General features: G+C 39.6%; 1 protein-coding gene across 1 annotated transcript in view; it reads right to left on the bottom strand.

The window, feature by feature from the left end:
• Window positions 1-546: 546 nt before the first annotated feature.
• ankdd1a (ankyrin repeat and death domain containing 1A) overlaps window positions 547-14,609 on the bottom strand; it is a 21,645-nt gene continuing 7,582 nt past the window's right edge. Inside the window, exons 4-13 of the mRNA XM_030081657.1 lie at window positions 13,915-14,013; window positions 13,398-13,496; window positions 12,645-12,743; window positions 12,400-12,498; window positions 9,513-9,611; window positions 5,831-5,929; window positions 5,494-5,589; window positions 4,592-4,793; window positions 4,040-4,171; window positions 547-3,754 (exon numbers count right to left, since the gene is read on the bottom strand). Coding sequence (XP_029937517.1) covers window positions 3,693-3,754; window positions 4,040-4,171; window positions 4,592-4,793; window positions 5,494-5,589; window positions 5,831-5,929; window positions 9,513-9,611; window positions 12,400-12,498; window positions 12,645-12,743; window positions 13,398-13,496; window positions 13,915-14,013 — 1,086 coding nt within the window. The 3' untranslated portion in view covers window positions 547-3,692. The remainder of the gene's footprint in view (window positions 3,755-4,039; window positions 4,172-4,591; window positions 4,794-5,493; window positions 5,590-5,830; window positions 5,930-9,512; window positions 9,612-12,399; window positions 12,499-12,644; window positions 12,744-13,397; window positions 13,497-13,914; window positions 14,014-14,609) is intronic.

The following is a 14,609-nucleotide window of genomic DNA, read 5'->3' as shown; positions in this document are numbered from 1 at the left end:
CTGCAGGAACCTATGGAAAACACACAATGGGTTATACTACAGTACAGTACAGTTAATTTACCTCAGGTGCTATCAAGCACACTACTTACCAATCTAAGAGTAAAATGGACCCATACCTCAGCTGGAGAGAGTTCAGCTTACTTCCTGTTCCCAGCTGGAGCCAAACAACTAAAGGTACACAGTGGAGGGAAAGCTGCCCATAGAAACACATTAGTGTCTTATTATAATCAAACAAAACTCTGAAGCTAGCCAGTTACAATAACCTACCTCAATTGACATCTCACACCAGGAAAGTTCAGGGTCAGGTGAGGAGTGGGATTTTGGAAACCTGTGAAGGGCCCTGTTCCCTGTCACACTGGAAAGACACAGAAGGCAGGACTAGCAAACTGGGTAACAAGACACAGGTGAAAACCCTAACAAGAGTGAGACAGCGGGGCAAAGTCACTGGTAAACTGAGGGACACACAAAGCAGGAACAGAACTCAAACAACAGTTCATAAACACAGACTTCAGGGAAAACTGAACCATGACACCAACACCGCAATTATTGTTTTTAAAATGGAGACTTTATTTATTTTGTACTTGTCATGTAAATTACATGTACATAGTGGATTTAATTGATAATTATCAGGGCTGTCAACACATTTGATTAATTGAGGACATTGACCCACTTTTGACCTTTAAGTCATCGGCATGCCTCACTGATATCTCTGCATGGATGAAAGAACGGCACCTTCAGCTCATTGTGTTAAAGACTGAGCCCCTCGTCTTCCCAGCCAGTCCATCTGTACAACAAAAGATCAGTATCTTACACAAGAACCTGAACGTAAAGGCTCTTTTGACACACCTCAACGACTGCAACTCCTTACTGACAGGGTTCCCAGCAGGCATGCTCAAGCCTCTGCAGATGATCCAGAATGCAGTGATGCATCTGGTCTTCAACCAGCCCAAAACAGCGCATGTCACTCGGTTGTTCATATCCCTCCACTGGCTCCAAGTTGTTGCTCAAATCAAATACAAGTGCTTGACACTGGCCTACAAAGCAGCAGCTAAAACTGCTCATATCTACCTGGACTCCCTCTCTCAGGTTTATGCTCCTTCCCGCCCTCTTTGCTGCACCATGGAGCGGTGCTCGATGCTGCCAGCACAACAAGGCCCTAAATTACAAGGTAGACTCGATCTTCTCTTCTGTGGTTCCTCGATGATGGAATGAGCTACCAATCTCCATTTGATTTGCAGTCCCTCTCAATCTTTAAGAAAAGGCTAAAAACTCACTTTAGGGAACGCCTGCTCACCTAGTGGATTGTGTAATTCCCCCATTTAATAATAATAATAATAATAATAATAATAATAAATTCTGCCTGTATGCTTTCTTCCTTCCTCTATGCACCTTATGTCCTCTATACATTACTCCCTTGCACTGCCATGAGGCACTGCCTCATAGCTCCTATGTCCTTTGGACCAGAAACAGCTTTGTGGCACTTGTTGTTCTTTCCTGAATAGGTCTTTGCTTGTGGTGTATAAAAAATCTTAGGTACATCACGTTGCATAAAAGTATTTGCCAAATGTGAATTGTAATTGTAAGTCTATGCGACATCACATGATGCAGCAGATGCTGCCAGCAGCAAACTACTGAATACCAATAATAGACAAAATGAATGACAAGACAATCTGTACCTTGCTGGATAGCAAACTTTCTTTTTCAAGAAGCTTCCTGATGGATCTCTGAATAGAAATGAAGTCATACGGTCATACTGCAACACTGAAATAATGTTCTGTTGGAGCACAGCAAGTTTAAAAAATAGCAAAATATAGTGTGGCATTTAGCTGCTAAATTAGTGCTTCCAATATAGTCATAGTAAGTTAGAGCTAGCAGTGGTGCTGTTAAACCACATTTGTGGAATGTATAAGGGCCAAATCTGTGAATACAACAAAACTGAGCAAAGGAGTCATGGATTGTTGCTCCATCAGCATTGTAGAAAACAATGGGCTTCAGATTACAATACACTGCATCAGATAACATTGAGGAATCCATAATTTAAACCCCCTTAAAGAGCAAAGTTTGTTTCCAAAATACACAAACAGTGGAAGGGTAAGCAAGTAATTAAATACATTTCAAATTAGATTAATCATGGTTAATCTATGTCTACCTTGTGCCTGACGCAAAAATATTAATAATAATCACATGACAGCCCTAATAATTATACAAAGCAATTCTGCATTAGTGGAAAAACAATTACAATATTTATTGCATCATTGTGAGAGTAACATGATCTCCATTCTTTATCACTGGTTCCCAAATTGGGATTCACAGACTTTGGGACCAAGGGTCCCAAAAAACTGCCAGGCAGTTGCATGCAAACAGTTTCACTAGTGTATTACTCATGTACTATAACTTGGCACAGTGTGTTTTAAAAGGACCATGCCAGTGATTTTGCGGCGTACTAAATGTATAACTTCATGTTATACATCTTTTCCCAAAGTGAGCAGTTATATTTTATAACTCCATAATTTTTTTCTCCCTTTTATCCAGCCGTTGGTTTCCGTTCATTCCACTACGATATGAAAATTAACTTTAAAAGACTTCAAGCTTTCTTCACACCAGTATTCCATCACTGTAATAAAGTCCTCCATATTAGTTTTGCTAAAAGCAGCAGCACTGTTGTGGTTTGATGAAATGGTTTCTCTGCTGGTAAATAGTATGGAAATGTTTGCTTTAAACAGCCAATTATCAGTCCTGCCTCTGCAGCCAACAAGGTAGTTGCCATTCATAAACCAGAGAATAAGTTGTATGTTTCAGCTAAAAATTCAAATTTGAAAATGGAAGAATTTTGATTATATATTGTGAAATGTTTTGTATGCCCACATGGTTTGCAAAATTGGTGTTGCAGTGTAAAATGGTAGTCAACTGTAGTAAACAGACCAAATGTTCAAAATCACTGGTATGGTCCTTTTTTTTTTTTTTTTTTTTTAAGTTTAACTCCTCTGTTCTCCCCCACCTTAAGAAAAAGTACTTGTGTTCTACATCATAACTACAAAGCTCCCAGATGGATTTTGCTGTGACAATATCTTAAACAGATCTACTGAATGGTGCATAGGAACCCCTTTCCTGGACAGTTTGGTTTGCATAAACAAAGTGGATATCAACAGAGTGCATCCACACTGAAATTCAGCAACAGAGGTTTGTACTACAGTACAGTTCTTACAAAACCATTAGGTTTGTTAAGTATTTCCACGATTCACTATTTGTTTTCATGAAGACTTGTATTACAAAGACAAAATGGTTGCTTCATGCAAAAATAGTCATTACTATAGATCACAGTTACACTCATCACCCTGTTTCACAAAATTTGGCCTTTTAACGAGGAATTCTTTTGTGCCTTATAATGGCCCACTATCTACTTTATTAGACAAGTGGTCCTATAGTGTGTTAAAACGTGTTTTACAAGCCCTTTGTTGATGGAGACAGTAGTGGTAGCTTAAATAGCTTGAAAAAATAAATTAATAAGTGACTTAATATCAGTATCTGTTCATTGCATGCACAAAAACAACTTTAACTGTTCATAAACTATTCTACAGGTTAACAACCACCATTTATCTATCCCTAACATCAATATACTCTGTGCTTATCAAGAGAAATTATGTGAAAAAAAGACTGAAATCTTGGATTTGTCGCCCTCCTTATGCAGTCATTCACATAGCAGTACATATTTTGGGTGAGCTGGTGTCGGCGTTTGCCTTCTGCCGGATGCTTTCTGCGGAAAGCAAACAAGAAATTATCAATGGCATAAGCATTCATTCACCTGTTCAGTTACACAATGTTGTTGCAGACACCATATTTGGAAGCTGTTTTGAGTAGATATCAGAAGGACATTTAGGGTCCAAATCCAGTAAAATAATACCTGTGGCAACAACGGACAATAAATCATTGTCTCAACATCTATCAGTTGGGTATCTATTGTCACTGTGTGAAGTATGCTCCAGGTTAAAAATGGACTGTGGTGATTATTCTATGTTGTGCTTGATCTACCACGACTCACCTGCTAAGTCTGACCGTGAGATTTCCACCAGCCCTTCATACAAGCCTTTGATGGGGTTCTCCCCTGCGATCACTACTCCATGCAGCCAGATTAACAGCATTCTGTGACCATGCTCTTTGAAGCTTTTCATACCTAAAGTTTCAATTAAAAGTTACAATGAATATCACCTAATATGTAATGTAATCATGAAACGTAATGTAATCATGAAACTGAGAATTGTAAGTAACAAAATGAAGAGGTAGCTACCAAATCTTTGCCTGTCAGATGAAACACTGCACAATTTTTTTTTTTTGCATGAGGAAAACAAAAGGCAGGAGGGAATTCTGAACAAATAACAAGCTCAAAGCCTTAGATCTCTTGCCTCTCTCATCCCTTTGGTATGACACATCAGACTAGTCAGATGTGTAATGCACATGGCAGCATGGGAGGGTTGTGTGACATCACATTGCAGGACTTCCGGTTAAAGTTCAAAGATCCCAATGATGTCCACAGGAGGTGAAAAACGGAGAGGATGTTTTTCTCAACCATTTGTGAGTGGTCAGCATGGCTCACCTGTCCACTGTTGTTCTATAGCTCTTATGTGTGCATCAGTGAAGCCCCAGAGTTGTGCAAGAATCTTCCACTCCCCCCGGCAAAGGTGTTTAGTGGCCAGACTCCACAGGACAGAGCGTAAGTGCTGTGTCTCCAGCTGGTGGTCCTGCTTGAAGCTCAGCTGTCTCCCCACCCATGAATCCTGGTCACTGCCCATGTGATCCTGGGACAAGAGGGATGATAGTTTTAAGGCACAATGTGAGCATACACTACAATGATGAATTGATTTTTATATGAAGGCTTCCGACTTATACTTGTTTGGTCTGTGATTGAAGGCACAAAATTGAGGTGAAGTACCCCTTTTAAATACTTTGTATGTTAAAGTCAAATATACTTTTTGATTTTAGCAACAGGAAAGATGACTTTTTTATCCAGCCTGTAGGAATGCATCTGTGATGACATATCAGTAAGTCTCACTTCACCCTAGAACTAATAACAGCCAATATGCATCCTGATCAGGTAACCCACTGTCCAGTTGAACAAAGTATTTGGAATTGAACTAGATTCCAAATGTAAAGAAAATACTTGTTTTGTGCTTTAAAGTAGTGTCCCTTTGCACCATATAACAATCAAGCATATTTGCCACTGCATCCTGGTGGCACACAATGTAAAATGCAGTGTCGAGGTCAACAGAGGCTGCCAGTCTTCTCGGTGATAGTCTTGCTTGTTAACTGCACTAAGATCTCAGATTCTATGCGGTAATGATTTGATGTTGCTACAAAATGCAACTTTTGCATCTTTACTTATTTTTCCTAAAAAAAAATGCCATTAAAAGATTTCCTTGCCTTCAATGTCAATCCCAGAATGGTTGGTGTAAAAATGATGTCATAAGGTAAATGAGGGTATAAAGTCAGCAAACTCACCTTCTCCCATTTGTAAAAACGGTCTGCTTTGATGATCATGTCAACCAAGATGACATGGCCGCCTCTTGCTGCCACCTCCAGGCAGGTTTTCCCCTGCTGTATGTCAATGCAATGAGTGAAGAGGACTGATTAGTAAGCCATACATTAATACTGCATACACTGAATGCAAACATATTGTCAGGCAAAGAAACTTAAAAAACAGAGAAGCATCCACGAAAAGTTAATGGAATGCATGCTGTTGTATCGTATGGTTACTTATGCTTAATACCCAAATATATAGACTCCTTCCCTGGGTCGGGGTTTTTCAGAAATGTCAGTCCCTGCTGCTGTACTTTACCTTGTCTGTCAGATTGAGGTTGACTCCAGCAATGAGGATCATCTCTGCCGTGTCCTGCCAGCCATGCTCTGCTGCGATGTGCAAGGCTGTCTGCTGCCTCTGTGTGGGCATGAATCACATGACAGAGTGTGCTGTAGCCTTGGTCTCAATGCTTATTTGAACTTTGAAACAATATTATATTCAAATCAGGCTGTTTTGTCAAGGATCAAGACGCCTCAAGAGGTATCGGTGTCATTTTTGGGGCATTTTCCATGCGATGCAAAAAACTGCTGCATCATGGTGAATTTGTAAGTCATTCTCAAATGTGTATTTTAAATTAAACCTTGTAGTCCCCAAAGAAATTCATTTTGCAAAAAGGTGCATAAGAACTGACACATAATTCATGACAAAGGAAATTCACATAAGGGATAATCCATGACCAGGTGTGCGAAACTGTTTTAATACATATGGTTTCCTCTGATGTGCATTACAGGGATAGCTCACCCAAGAAGACGACATGCAAGTATATTTCTACACTTTCACCTACAGACTGATTTCCAAACTTACATTTTTGCATCAAAGTGGAGCAGCAACCTCCATTAGTAAGTTGCTTAACTGTATGTTTTAGTGGTGTTATGATGCTGTTATGAACCTTGCATTGTTGCTGTGTTGCCCTGAGGTGTGTGGCAAATAGCTAGCGGTGAGTAACGACTGGCTATAAATAAAGGGCTACGTATAAAAGGTAAACAGATCACATTCACTATGAAGTTGAACACGATTTTTGCTTAAAATATACATCCCAATTGTGTCCTGAGCGTCACCATTCTATAGCCTTGATTCTGAATATGGGTCAAGGACACTTGATATAAAGAAGAAAAAAAACTGCCCAAAAAGGTTAGACTTTAGGAATCAGCTTTTTGAAAGAGTCACTGAAGGTTCCCAGGAGCACAGTGGCCTCCATAATTCTCAAATGGAAGAAGTTTGGTACAACCAGGTCTCTTCCAAGAGCTGGTCACCTGGCCAAACTGAGCAATCATGGGAAAAGGGCCTTAGTAAGAGAAGTTACCAAGAACCCGATGGTCACTCTGACTGAGCTCCAAAGATCCTGTGTGGAGATGGGACAAAGGTCCAGAAGGCCAACCATCACTGCGGCCCTCCACCGATCTGGGCTTTATGGCAGAGTGGCTAGACAGAAGCCTCTCCTCTGTGCAAAACACATGAAAGCATGCTTGGAGTTTGCAAAAAAGCACAGACTATGAGAAACAAGATCCTCTGGTCTGATTAAACCAATATTGAACTGTTTGGCCTCAGTTCCAAACGTTATGTCTGGAGGAAACCAGGCACCGCTCATCACCTGTCCAGGACCATCCCAGCAGTGAAGCATGGCGGTGGCAGCATCATGCTGTGGGGCTGTTTTTCAGAGATATCCTCAATGAAAACCTGTTCCACAGCGCTCAGGACCTCAGACTGGGCCGAAGGTTCACCTTCCAACATGATTCTAAGCATACAGCCAAGACAACACAGGAGTGGCTTAGGGACAACTCTGTGAATGTCCTAAAGTGGCCCAGCCAGAGCCCTGACTTGAACCCTGTCGAACATCTCTGGAGAGACCTGAAAATGGCTGTCCATCGAAGGTCCCCTGATTAAGATATAGTAAATCAAGTGCTGCTTGAGCAGAAGGACCACTTTGAGAGGCATAGATTTACACTAAGGGCAAACTTCAGCCTCCCTGAACCTGATCCAGTTCAAGTTCAGTCTCGCATTCCCTGCATCATCCAGCACAAGACAGAGCATGACATACCAGAATGCGAGGCTAACATCGCTGACCCAGAGGACCTTCTCAACGACGAGCGGCATGTAGTTGTAAAAACATTGATGGAGAGTGTGGAACTCAGACCATTCCCACATCCTCAACAAAGTCCACACACAAGGCAAAGTCACCCATGCAACAGCAGCAAGTGGACTGCAGCTACCCTCCATCCTAAAAGAATGGCCTTTCATAGCTCGACCAGGTGCCCTCTCATTCTACTGATAAGCCAACTTGCAATGTGAGCAAAGATGACATCACTGCAGGTCTCATTAGAATGATGCATCTTGTGGTGGATGAAGTGTGAGGGATCACCGCACATCCGAGGCAGAAGATTGTCCTTTCCAGAGGCTATGGGTTCACATAAGCCATTTGGTGTCATGACAATGGTATTCAACAGTGACTAGAGGCTGCCATGCCACATGGTAGCCACACTGAGATAGCTAAAACCTGTGGAGGAATGTCAAGATTCTTTGTCATACTGAAAACATGAGGATCAGGCAAGCTGCTGAACAGCAACAAGACAAAGCAGATTGTGCCAAATTCCTGCTGGATCTTAACAAGAGAGATTCCTGGGCATCCCAAGGAGCGTGAAATTGCCTTTTACCTCACTCTTCCGAACAAAAAACTCAAGGGCACTGCTAGTTGCATGTATGAGGACATCCAGAACAACTCTGAAAACCCCAAGTAGCTAAGTGGGCATGTAATACTGTGCCCAGCCAACTCCTAAACTGACAAAGTGAACAAGTACACGACAAAGATGTTTCCAGCACAGGAGCATGTTTGCAGCAGCATGGACACAGCAGAGTCTGAGGGTCAACATGTATACCCATAAGACTCTGTACACACCCTCTGCTTGTCTGGTATGCCTCCCCATCACATCACTCTTAAGGTGGAATGGTGATCATGCTACTTCAAAACTTCAACCAGCACAATGGACACTGAAATGGGTTAAGGTATCTCATCGATCAAATCATAATCATCATCTTGTTGCAATATCTGTGGTTGGTGTCAATGCTGGACATATACATCCGTATCCTCAAAACTATCATCATGGGGAATCAGCCAGCCATATGTACATTTTAGTTTTGGAAAGCAACACTGATTAAGTGTTGTTAAACCTTCTTTGAGTGGATTAAAGACAAATCCACCTAAATGGCACAAGGCTAACAGCTAGGGGGCAAGTGAAATCAAACTTAAAAAAAAAAAAAAAAGGGTGAACTATCCCTTTAAAAACAAACCTTGGATTGGATTATCTATCTTATACCATGGTACCTTGTCAAAAATTTAGATTAACAGTATTCACCTACTTTTGCTGTATTTCTTGGGCAAACAAATAATAAGCTTATTTGATTCAAACACAGAGGTTTTAATGTTTAAGCTCTGTTTCTACTGTTTCACTTTGTTTCTATGGTTACATAGGCTGGTTCAGAAACTTCATGACCAGCGTATGAATTAAGAGCAGTAATTATTTGATTCTGATTGGCATACACATGTAGTCTAACTCAAGTCTATTCAGACTATGGTTTAAGAAAAACATCATCCACTCAGCGGCATCACATCCTATATCCCTGATATCCTTTCTGTCTACATGCTAAGAAAGTGTAGTGCATCATAGCCACACAATAGGTGGATGGACTAAGGTCTGTGCCACATACTTTATGTACATACATACATACTAAATACAGTACACACACTACATATTATTTCTCCCAAATCTAAAATACTGTCCTTCCAAAGGCTAATCCTTTCAAAGTTGTTTGCTTAACATGTATCAAATATCTTACACAATTTTAAGTTTCTGTGTATAAGAGCATAAGCTAAATGTAATGTGAAGAATAAGTTCACATAACTTGATTCTACAAAATATGCCACTGATATGGAAATATTACTCACATTGTCAGGGATATCCAGGTCACAGTCAGCATCTATAAGTAGCCTTACAAGCTCTGTGTAATTGTTGAACACGGCTATATGGACAGGTGTGTTGTGGTGCTGTTCAAAACATGGAGAAGCAGGACATGTTGGCATGGTATACCATACAACAATGATAGAAAAACAATTGTTACAAGGAACAATAATAATAAATGATAATAAAAAAATAAAATAGATAAATAATATAATATGATATTTAATATTATAATATTGAAGAACTTTAAAATCCAATAAAGTTTAAGTCACAAAAAAGGAAAAACAATTGTTTAACTGACAATGTGAGTTATGCTAATGCTAGTATGCTAATGAGAATGTCCACCATTACAAGGAAGGAAAGGAAAGTTTTACTCTGTAAAACTGAGGGTTTTGGTGGCCATAAATGTATAACAGAACAAGACCCAATACCCAATGCATAATTGGCTATATATTCACTTCCACTGACTTTTGGTGCATATTCTTAAGTTAATAATTAACATTTCTTTTGCCTATTTTGAAAACTCCACAAGGTTAGTAGAATAATGTATGTCATGACAGTTTGAAATTCCAGTAAGTAAAGACATTTACTTTGTTTCAGGAACACTGTTATCATTAAGTTAAAATTATGAACGCATGAATGGCTTTACAGTTGTATTTGGCAGCACAGATTCTCTAAGGAGCATTCTGATTGTATGCAAATGATTCTCTTCTGTACCTTACTTACTATACCCAGCAGATACATATATTAGAGTTGAAAAATGCATAAACATTAGATGTGGAATATAAAGTAAAGAATTTTAATAAACAAAGATAGAGACAATATCCTATCACGTGTATATTGTTAAGAAACCAGAGAGAGTCAGGCTTGGGGAAAAAGCTGAACATCCAGTCAACAGCGTCAACAGCAGCATGGTAGATGGGAACTGTGTAGAGCTGTGCAGAAAAATCACTACAGTGGACTATCAATTTCTACACTTCATTTTCACAATGTTATGACATATACATTTTAGTGCACTATGTTAATAAGGATAATAATTTCATTGTGCTAATTCCAGCTTGATAAACTGGAATGGGAATTTTGAACAAAATTGTTGTTCAGTTTGCCACCCAGTTTTTCATAATGTTATATATTTTATTAGTGTACCCAGGTGTGATGCAGTAGGTTGCGTTTGGGTCTGTTTACACATTTTCAGTCAGTTCTGCAGAGTACCACACTGTGTTCTCATACAAATTTTATTGTGCCCCATATGATACATACTTTTTCATGAAGTCCTTGCCAATTTTAACCACTTACTAACCTCCCAATTTTTTTCTAATACAGGCATTTTCAATACTTGTTTTCTTGCCAAAATTGTTCTATTTTTACCCTTTTCTTATAAGCAGGTGTCAAACACGTATAGATTTTTTTCATTTAATAGATTTTTTAGGGATTTTCTGCTCATTACACTGGAGTGCAATGAGAAATACCCCATTTTATGGGGTGTTATCCTGTGTTATCTTGCATCCCCATGTGCATAGTGCTGTTTTAAGGATTTTTTGTTCTGCAGTGTCTTTGCTGATTTAATAAAATCAAAATGTGTCACCGTGTTTTTGTAGACTACAGAGCAAATAGCCTAAGTGTATTTGCTGAAGTAGATTATGTGCATAAAGTCAAAGGGAGTAAATATTTTTTGTGCTAGCAAAATAGCACCAGTTCTGCAGCACTGCTATCCTGCCAAGTTGAAATCGACCGTGTGAGCTATAGAGGATATGATGTATGGGGTGTGCTCCCCTGGATATTAGAGCCAGGCAGTTTCCTGCTCCACCGTATTGCTGTTAAACCTGCATGCTGTATATAGGAAGACTTATGTCTTCTGCAAAGACAAATGGATCTCCTGAGTTTTGGTTGCAGTCTTGGCATGTCACCTCCACTCAGTCGTAACAGAAGTTGCAATAAAACCCTGTTCATGTATTAGCACTTTAGCTAAAGCAACTTTAACACTAGTTATAAAGATTTAAGGCTGGGTGATACTGACAAAACCAAATATCACAATATCTTTGACCGAATACCTCTATCGACATTGCAATGACATTGTATGGATGAACATTAGCACTTTCACAAGAGATTTACATAAGAAATTTTTGTTAGTAATGTGGATGTGATGACCAAGGAGGTAGACGTAAAGGAAAAAACAGCTTGCACATACTAATAAGTACAGAAAACTGCATCTATTTCCTGTAACACAGCCTTCAAAACTGGGAAAAGACAACACTTATTACAATATATTATCACAATATCCCAAATGCTAGATGTTATCTAGTGTCATATCACAACATCGATATGACACTAATATACTGCCCAGCCCTATCAGGGTTCCTACAGTTTTTGAGTTTCAAAACTCAGTCAAGACATCAATTGCTTGATTTGATTTGAATAAACATTAGGTTTTTAGGCTTTCTTGCCCCTATCCCTCCCATATCACTCTATACATAATTTTTGGAGAAACAAATGGCAAATGTGGCATGACAGTGGTCTTGACCATAGAATGTGTGGTCATATGTATGTCAGGACAGTAACATCTTTTCCTATACTTTTCCAATCTTTGCCAAATCTCCAAATTTCAAAGGCCAGGAAATTACCAAATGTTGTATCCATGCATTTTCAGAATTTCCACTATGGGAACCCTGTATTACACTGCAAACAATTATTTTTTTCATGGAATAGAGCACAGTATTTATCAGCAGCACATGCCACTGGAAGCTCTGCTCAGGACATGCAGAAGAAAATAAGGGTGATGAGGCCATGTGGTATTTCCTTTTAAACACTCTGTATGCCATTATTGCAGCTAGTCATTAAAAACAAAAGTCATTTGGGAGTTCACATTGTACTTACACTGTCTACAGCATCTGTGTTAATTCCTGCCTCCAACAGTAGGCTGGCCTCTCTGTAGAATCCATGCTGGGCTGCATAATGGAGGGCATTCATGTTTTTCTGCAGACATTAACAAACGTAAGCATAGGAACGATTCATGCTCTTTCACAAATGTGTGATTGTGCAACTTGTAAATTAACTACATGCACATGTTCATGTTATTGTGCATATTACATATAATACATTACTGTAAATACATGGCGTACATTATTTAGTGCGTTGATGTTACAACAGGATTCCAACAGCAGTCTGACACACTCATAGTGACCTCCATCAGCTGCCAGGTGCAATGCTGTAAGACCATCCTAAAAAGTAAATAAATTCATTTAAAAAAAATTAAGAGAAATGTTTCATTATATAGCAGAATGTATAAACTCTGTATCTTATAAACACTACAAAATGTGTCATATTGTGCCTATATTATAACATTTATCAACCAGAATTTTTACCATTGCTTCATGCTGGTGACACACTTTATCAGGTCCACCTGTACAATCTAATATAGTTCAGTGCAACAGCTCTGCCATAAATTCTACTTTTTAACTTAGTTTATAATGTTCAGTTTGTGTTGGCATTGTGGAGGAGACTACAAACGACAACCTCAGTAATAAACAGAGGTCTTGTACTGGACTACATTATATTGAGAAGTGTTTGTAATTTTTTGTCCTCCTATTACTATACATTAGGTGGACAGAATATTGGAAACAGCTCTCAATAAAATGCAGTCCAGTCCAACGGTATCACTAACTATAAGCTCAATGCCAAACATAGAAATGAATGAACACCTCTATAACTGTGACAACAAGAAAAGCTGAGCATTATAGGCAGCAGGAGAGGAAACTTCATGGCACAACAGTTGGACTGGATTGTATTAGATTGTGCAGGTGGAGCTAATAAAGTGCCAACTGAGTGTAGAGACTGAATATAGGAAATTTATGTATGCAGTCTGATCCACTCACAATGTTCCTCTCATCAACATCTATCCCAGTCTCCACAATCTTCTGCAGCACCTCTGTATGGCCGTGCTTTGCTGCTAGATGCATAGCAGTGCTCTCCTCCTGTTTCCCAAGTATAAACACATCACCATGAGTTTTGTTAAGAAATGGTTCCTAACAAAACTCTTTACCCCTGAGGGCTGTGATCATGATCGCTGATACTGTTGTTGTTTCTGGAAAGAGCTGTTGAGCTTTTCAAATGTAAATTCTTAACAGCTTGAGCTCCACAAAGATATACCCATCCTGTCCCATTGTATTAGGGTGAAGGGAGACAGAGTGGAAACCACGCCAAATTACACAGGATCTGGGTAAACTGCTCCAGGGGTAAGTGGGAAAATATCTCTTTGTATTTTGGAAGAACTCCTGGACTGTTAAAAAGGCTGTTTACACATGTCAAGTACTGTTGCACATGGAGGAAAGACAAATATGTCTGTTTGCTAAAGAGTCAAATTTATATGTGTGTGCGTGTGTGTGACACTACCTTGTCCTTCAAACCATGTGTACAGCCCATTCCAATTAGGAACTCCACAACGTCCAGCTGTCCATGTTCAGCGGCCAGGTGAAACGCTGCCTTCCCAGACTGACCAGAGAGCAAGCAGTCACCCGGTTACACACAGGAGCTACTATGCATACACTGTGTTCACAAGTTTTCCAGTTACTTGCACGTGGAACATGTTAACATGCAACATTTCAAAACTGCAAGTAGGCAGCACTCTCGCTATTATGCTACAAAAAATGGAATATAATCCCACGCATTCCACATGCCACTACTTTTGTACACTTAAAAGCTAGATATTTGGGGGTGCCCTGGTGGCTCACCGGTTAAGAGCACACCATGTACCAGGGCTTAGTCCCGATCGCAGTGACCAGGGTTAGAATCCGACCTCAGGTCCTTTGCTGCAAGTCATTCCCTCTCTCTCCCCTGCCTTTCCTGTCTATCTCTACGGTAAAGCAGAAATGCCAAAAAAAGCTAATATTCTATCTATATTGGCTACAACTAAGCTACAGTCGGGTCCAGAAATATTTGGACACTGATACATTTTTCAGTATTTCATCTCTGTACACCACCACAATGGATTAGGAATGAAACAATCAAGATGTGCTTTAAATGCAGACTCTCAGCTTTAATTTGAGGTAAACAGTGTAGGAATTACAACACATTTATATGTGCCTGCA

This window comes from Myripristis murdjan, chromosome 3 (assembly GCF_902150065.1).
Source record: "Myripristis murdjan chromosome 3, fMyrMur1.1, whole genome shotgun sequence".
Classification (NCBI taxonomy): Eukaryota; Metazoa; Chordata; class Actinopteri; order Holocentriformes; family Holocentridae; genus Myripristis; species Myripristis murdjan.
The sequence above is the reverse complement of the archived record's forward strand: the minus strand, read 5'-3'. Positions and strand labels throughout refer to the sequence as shown.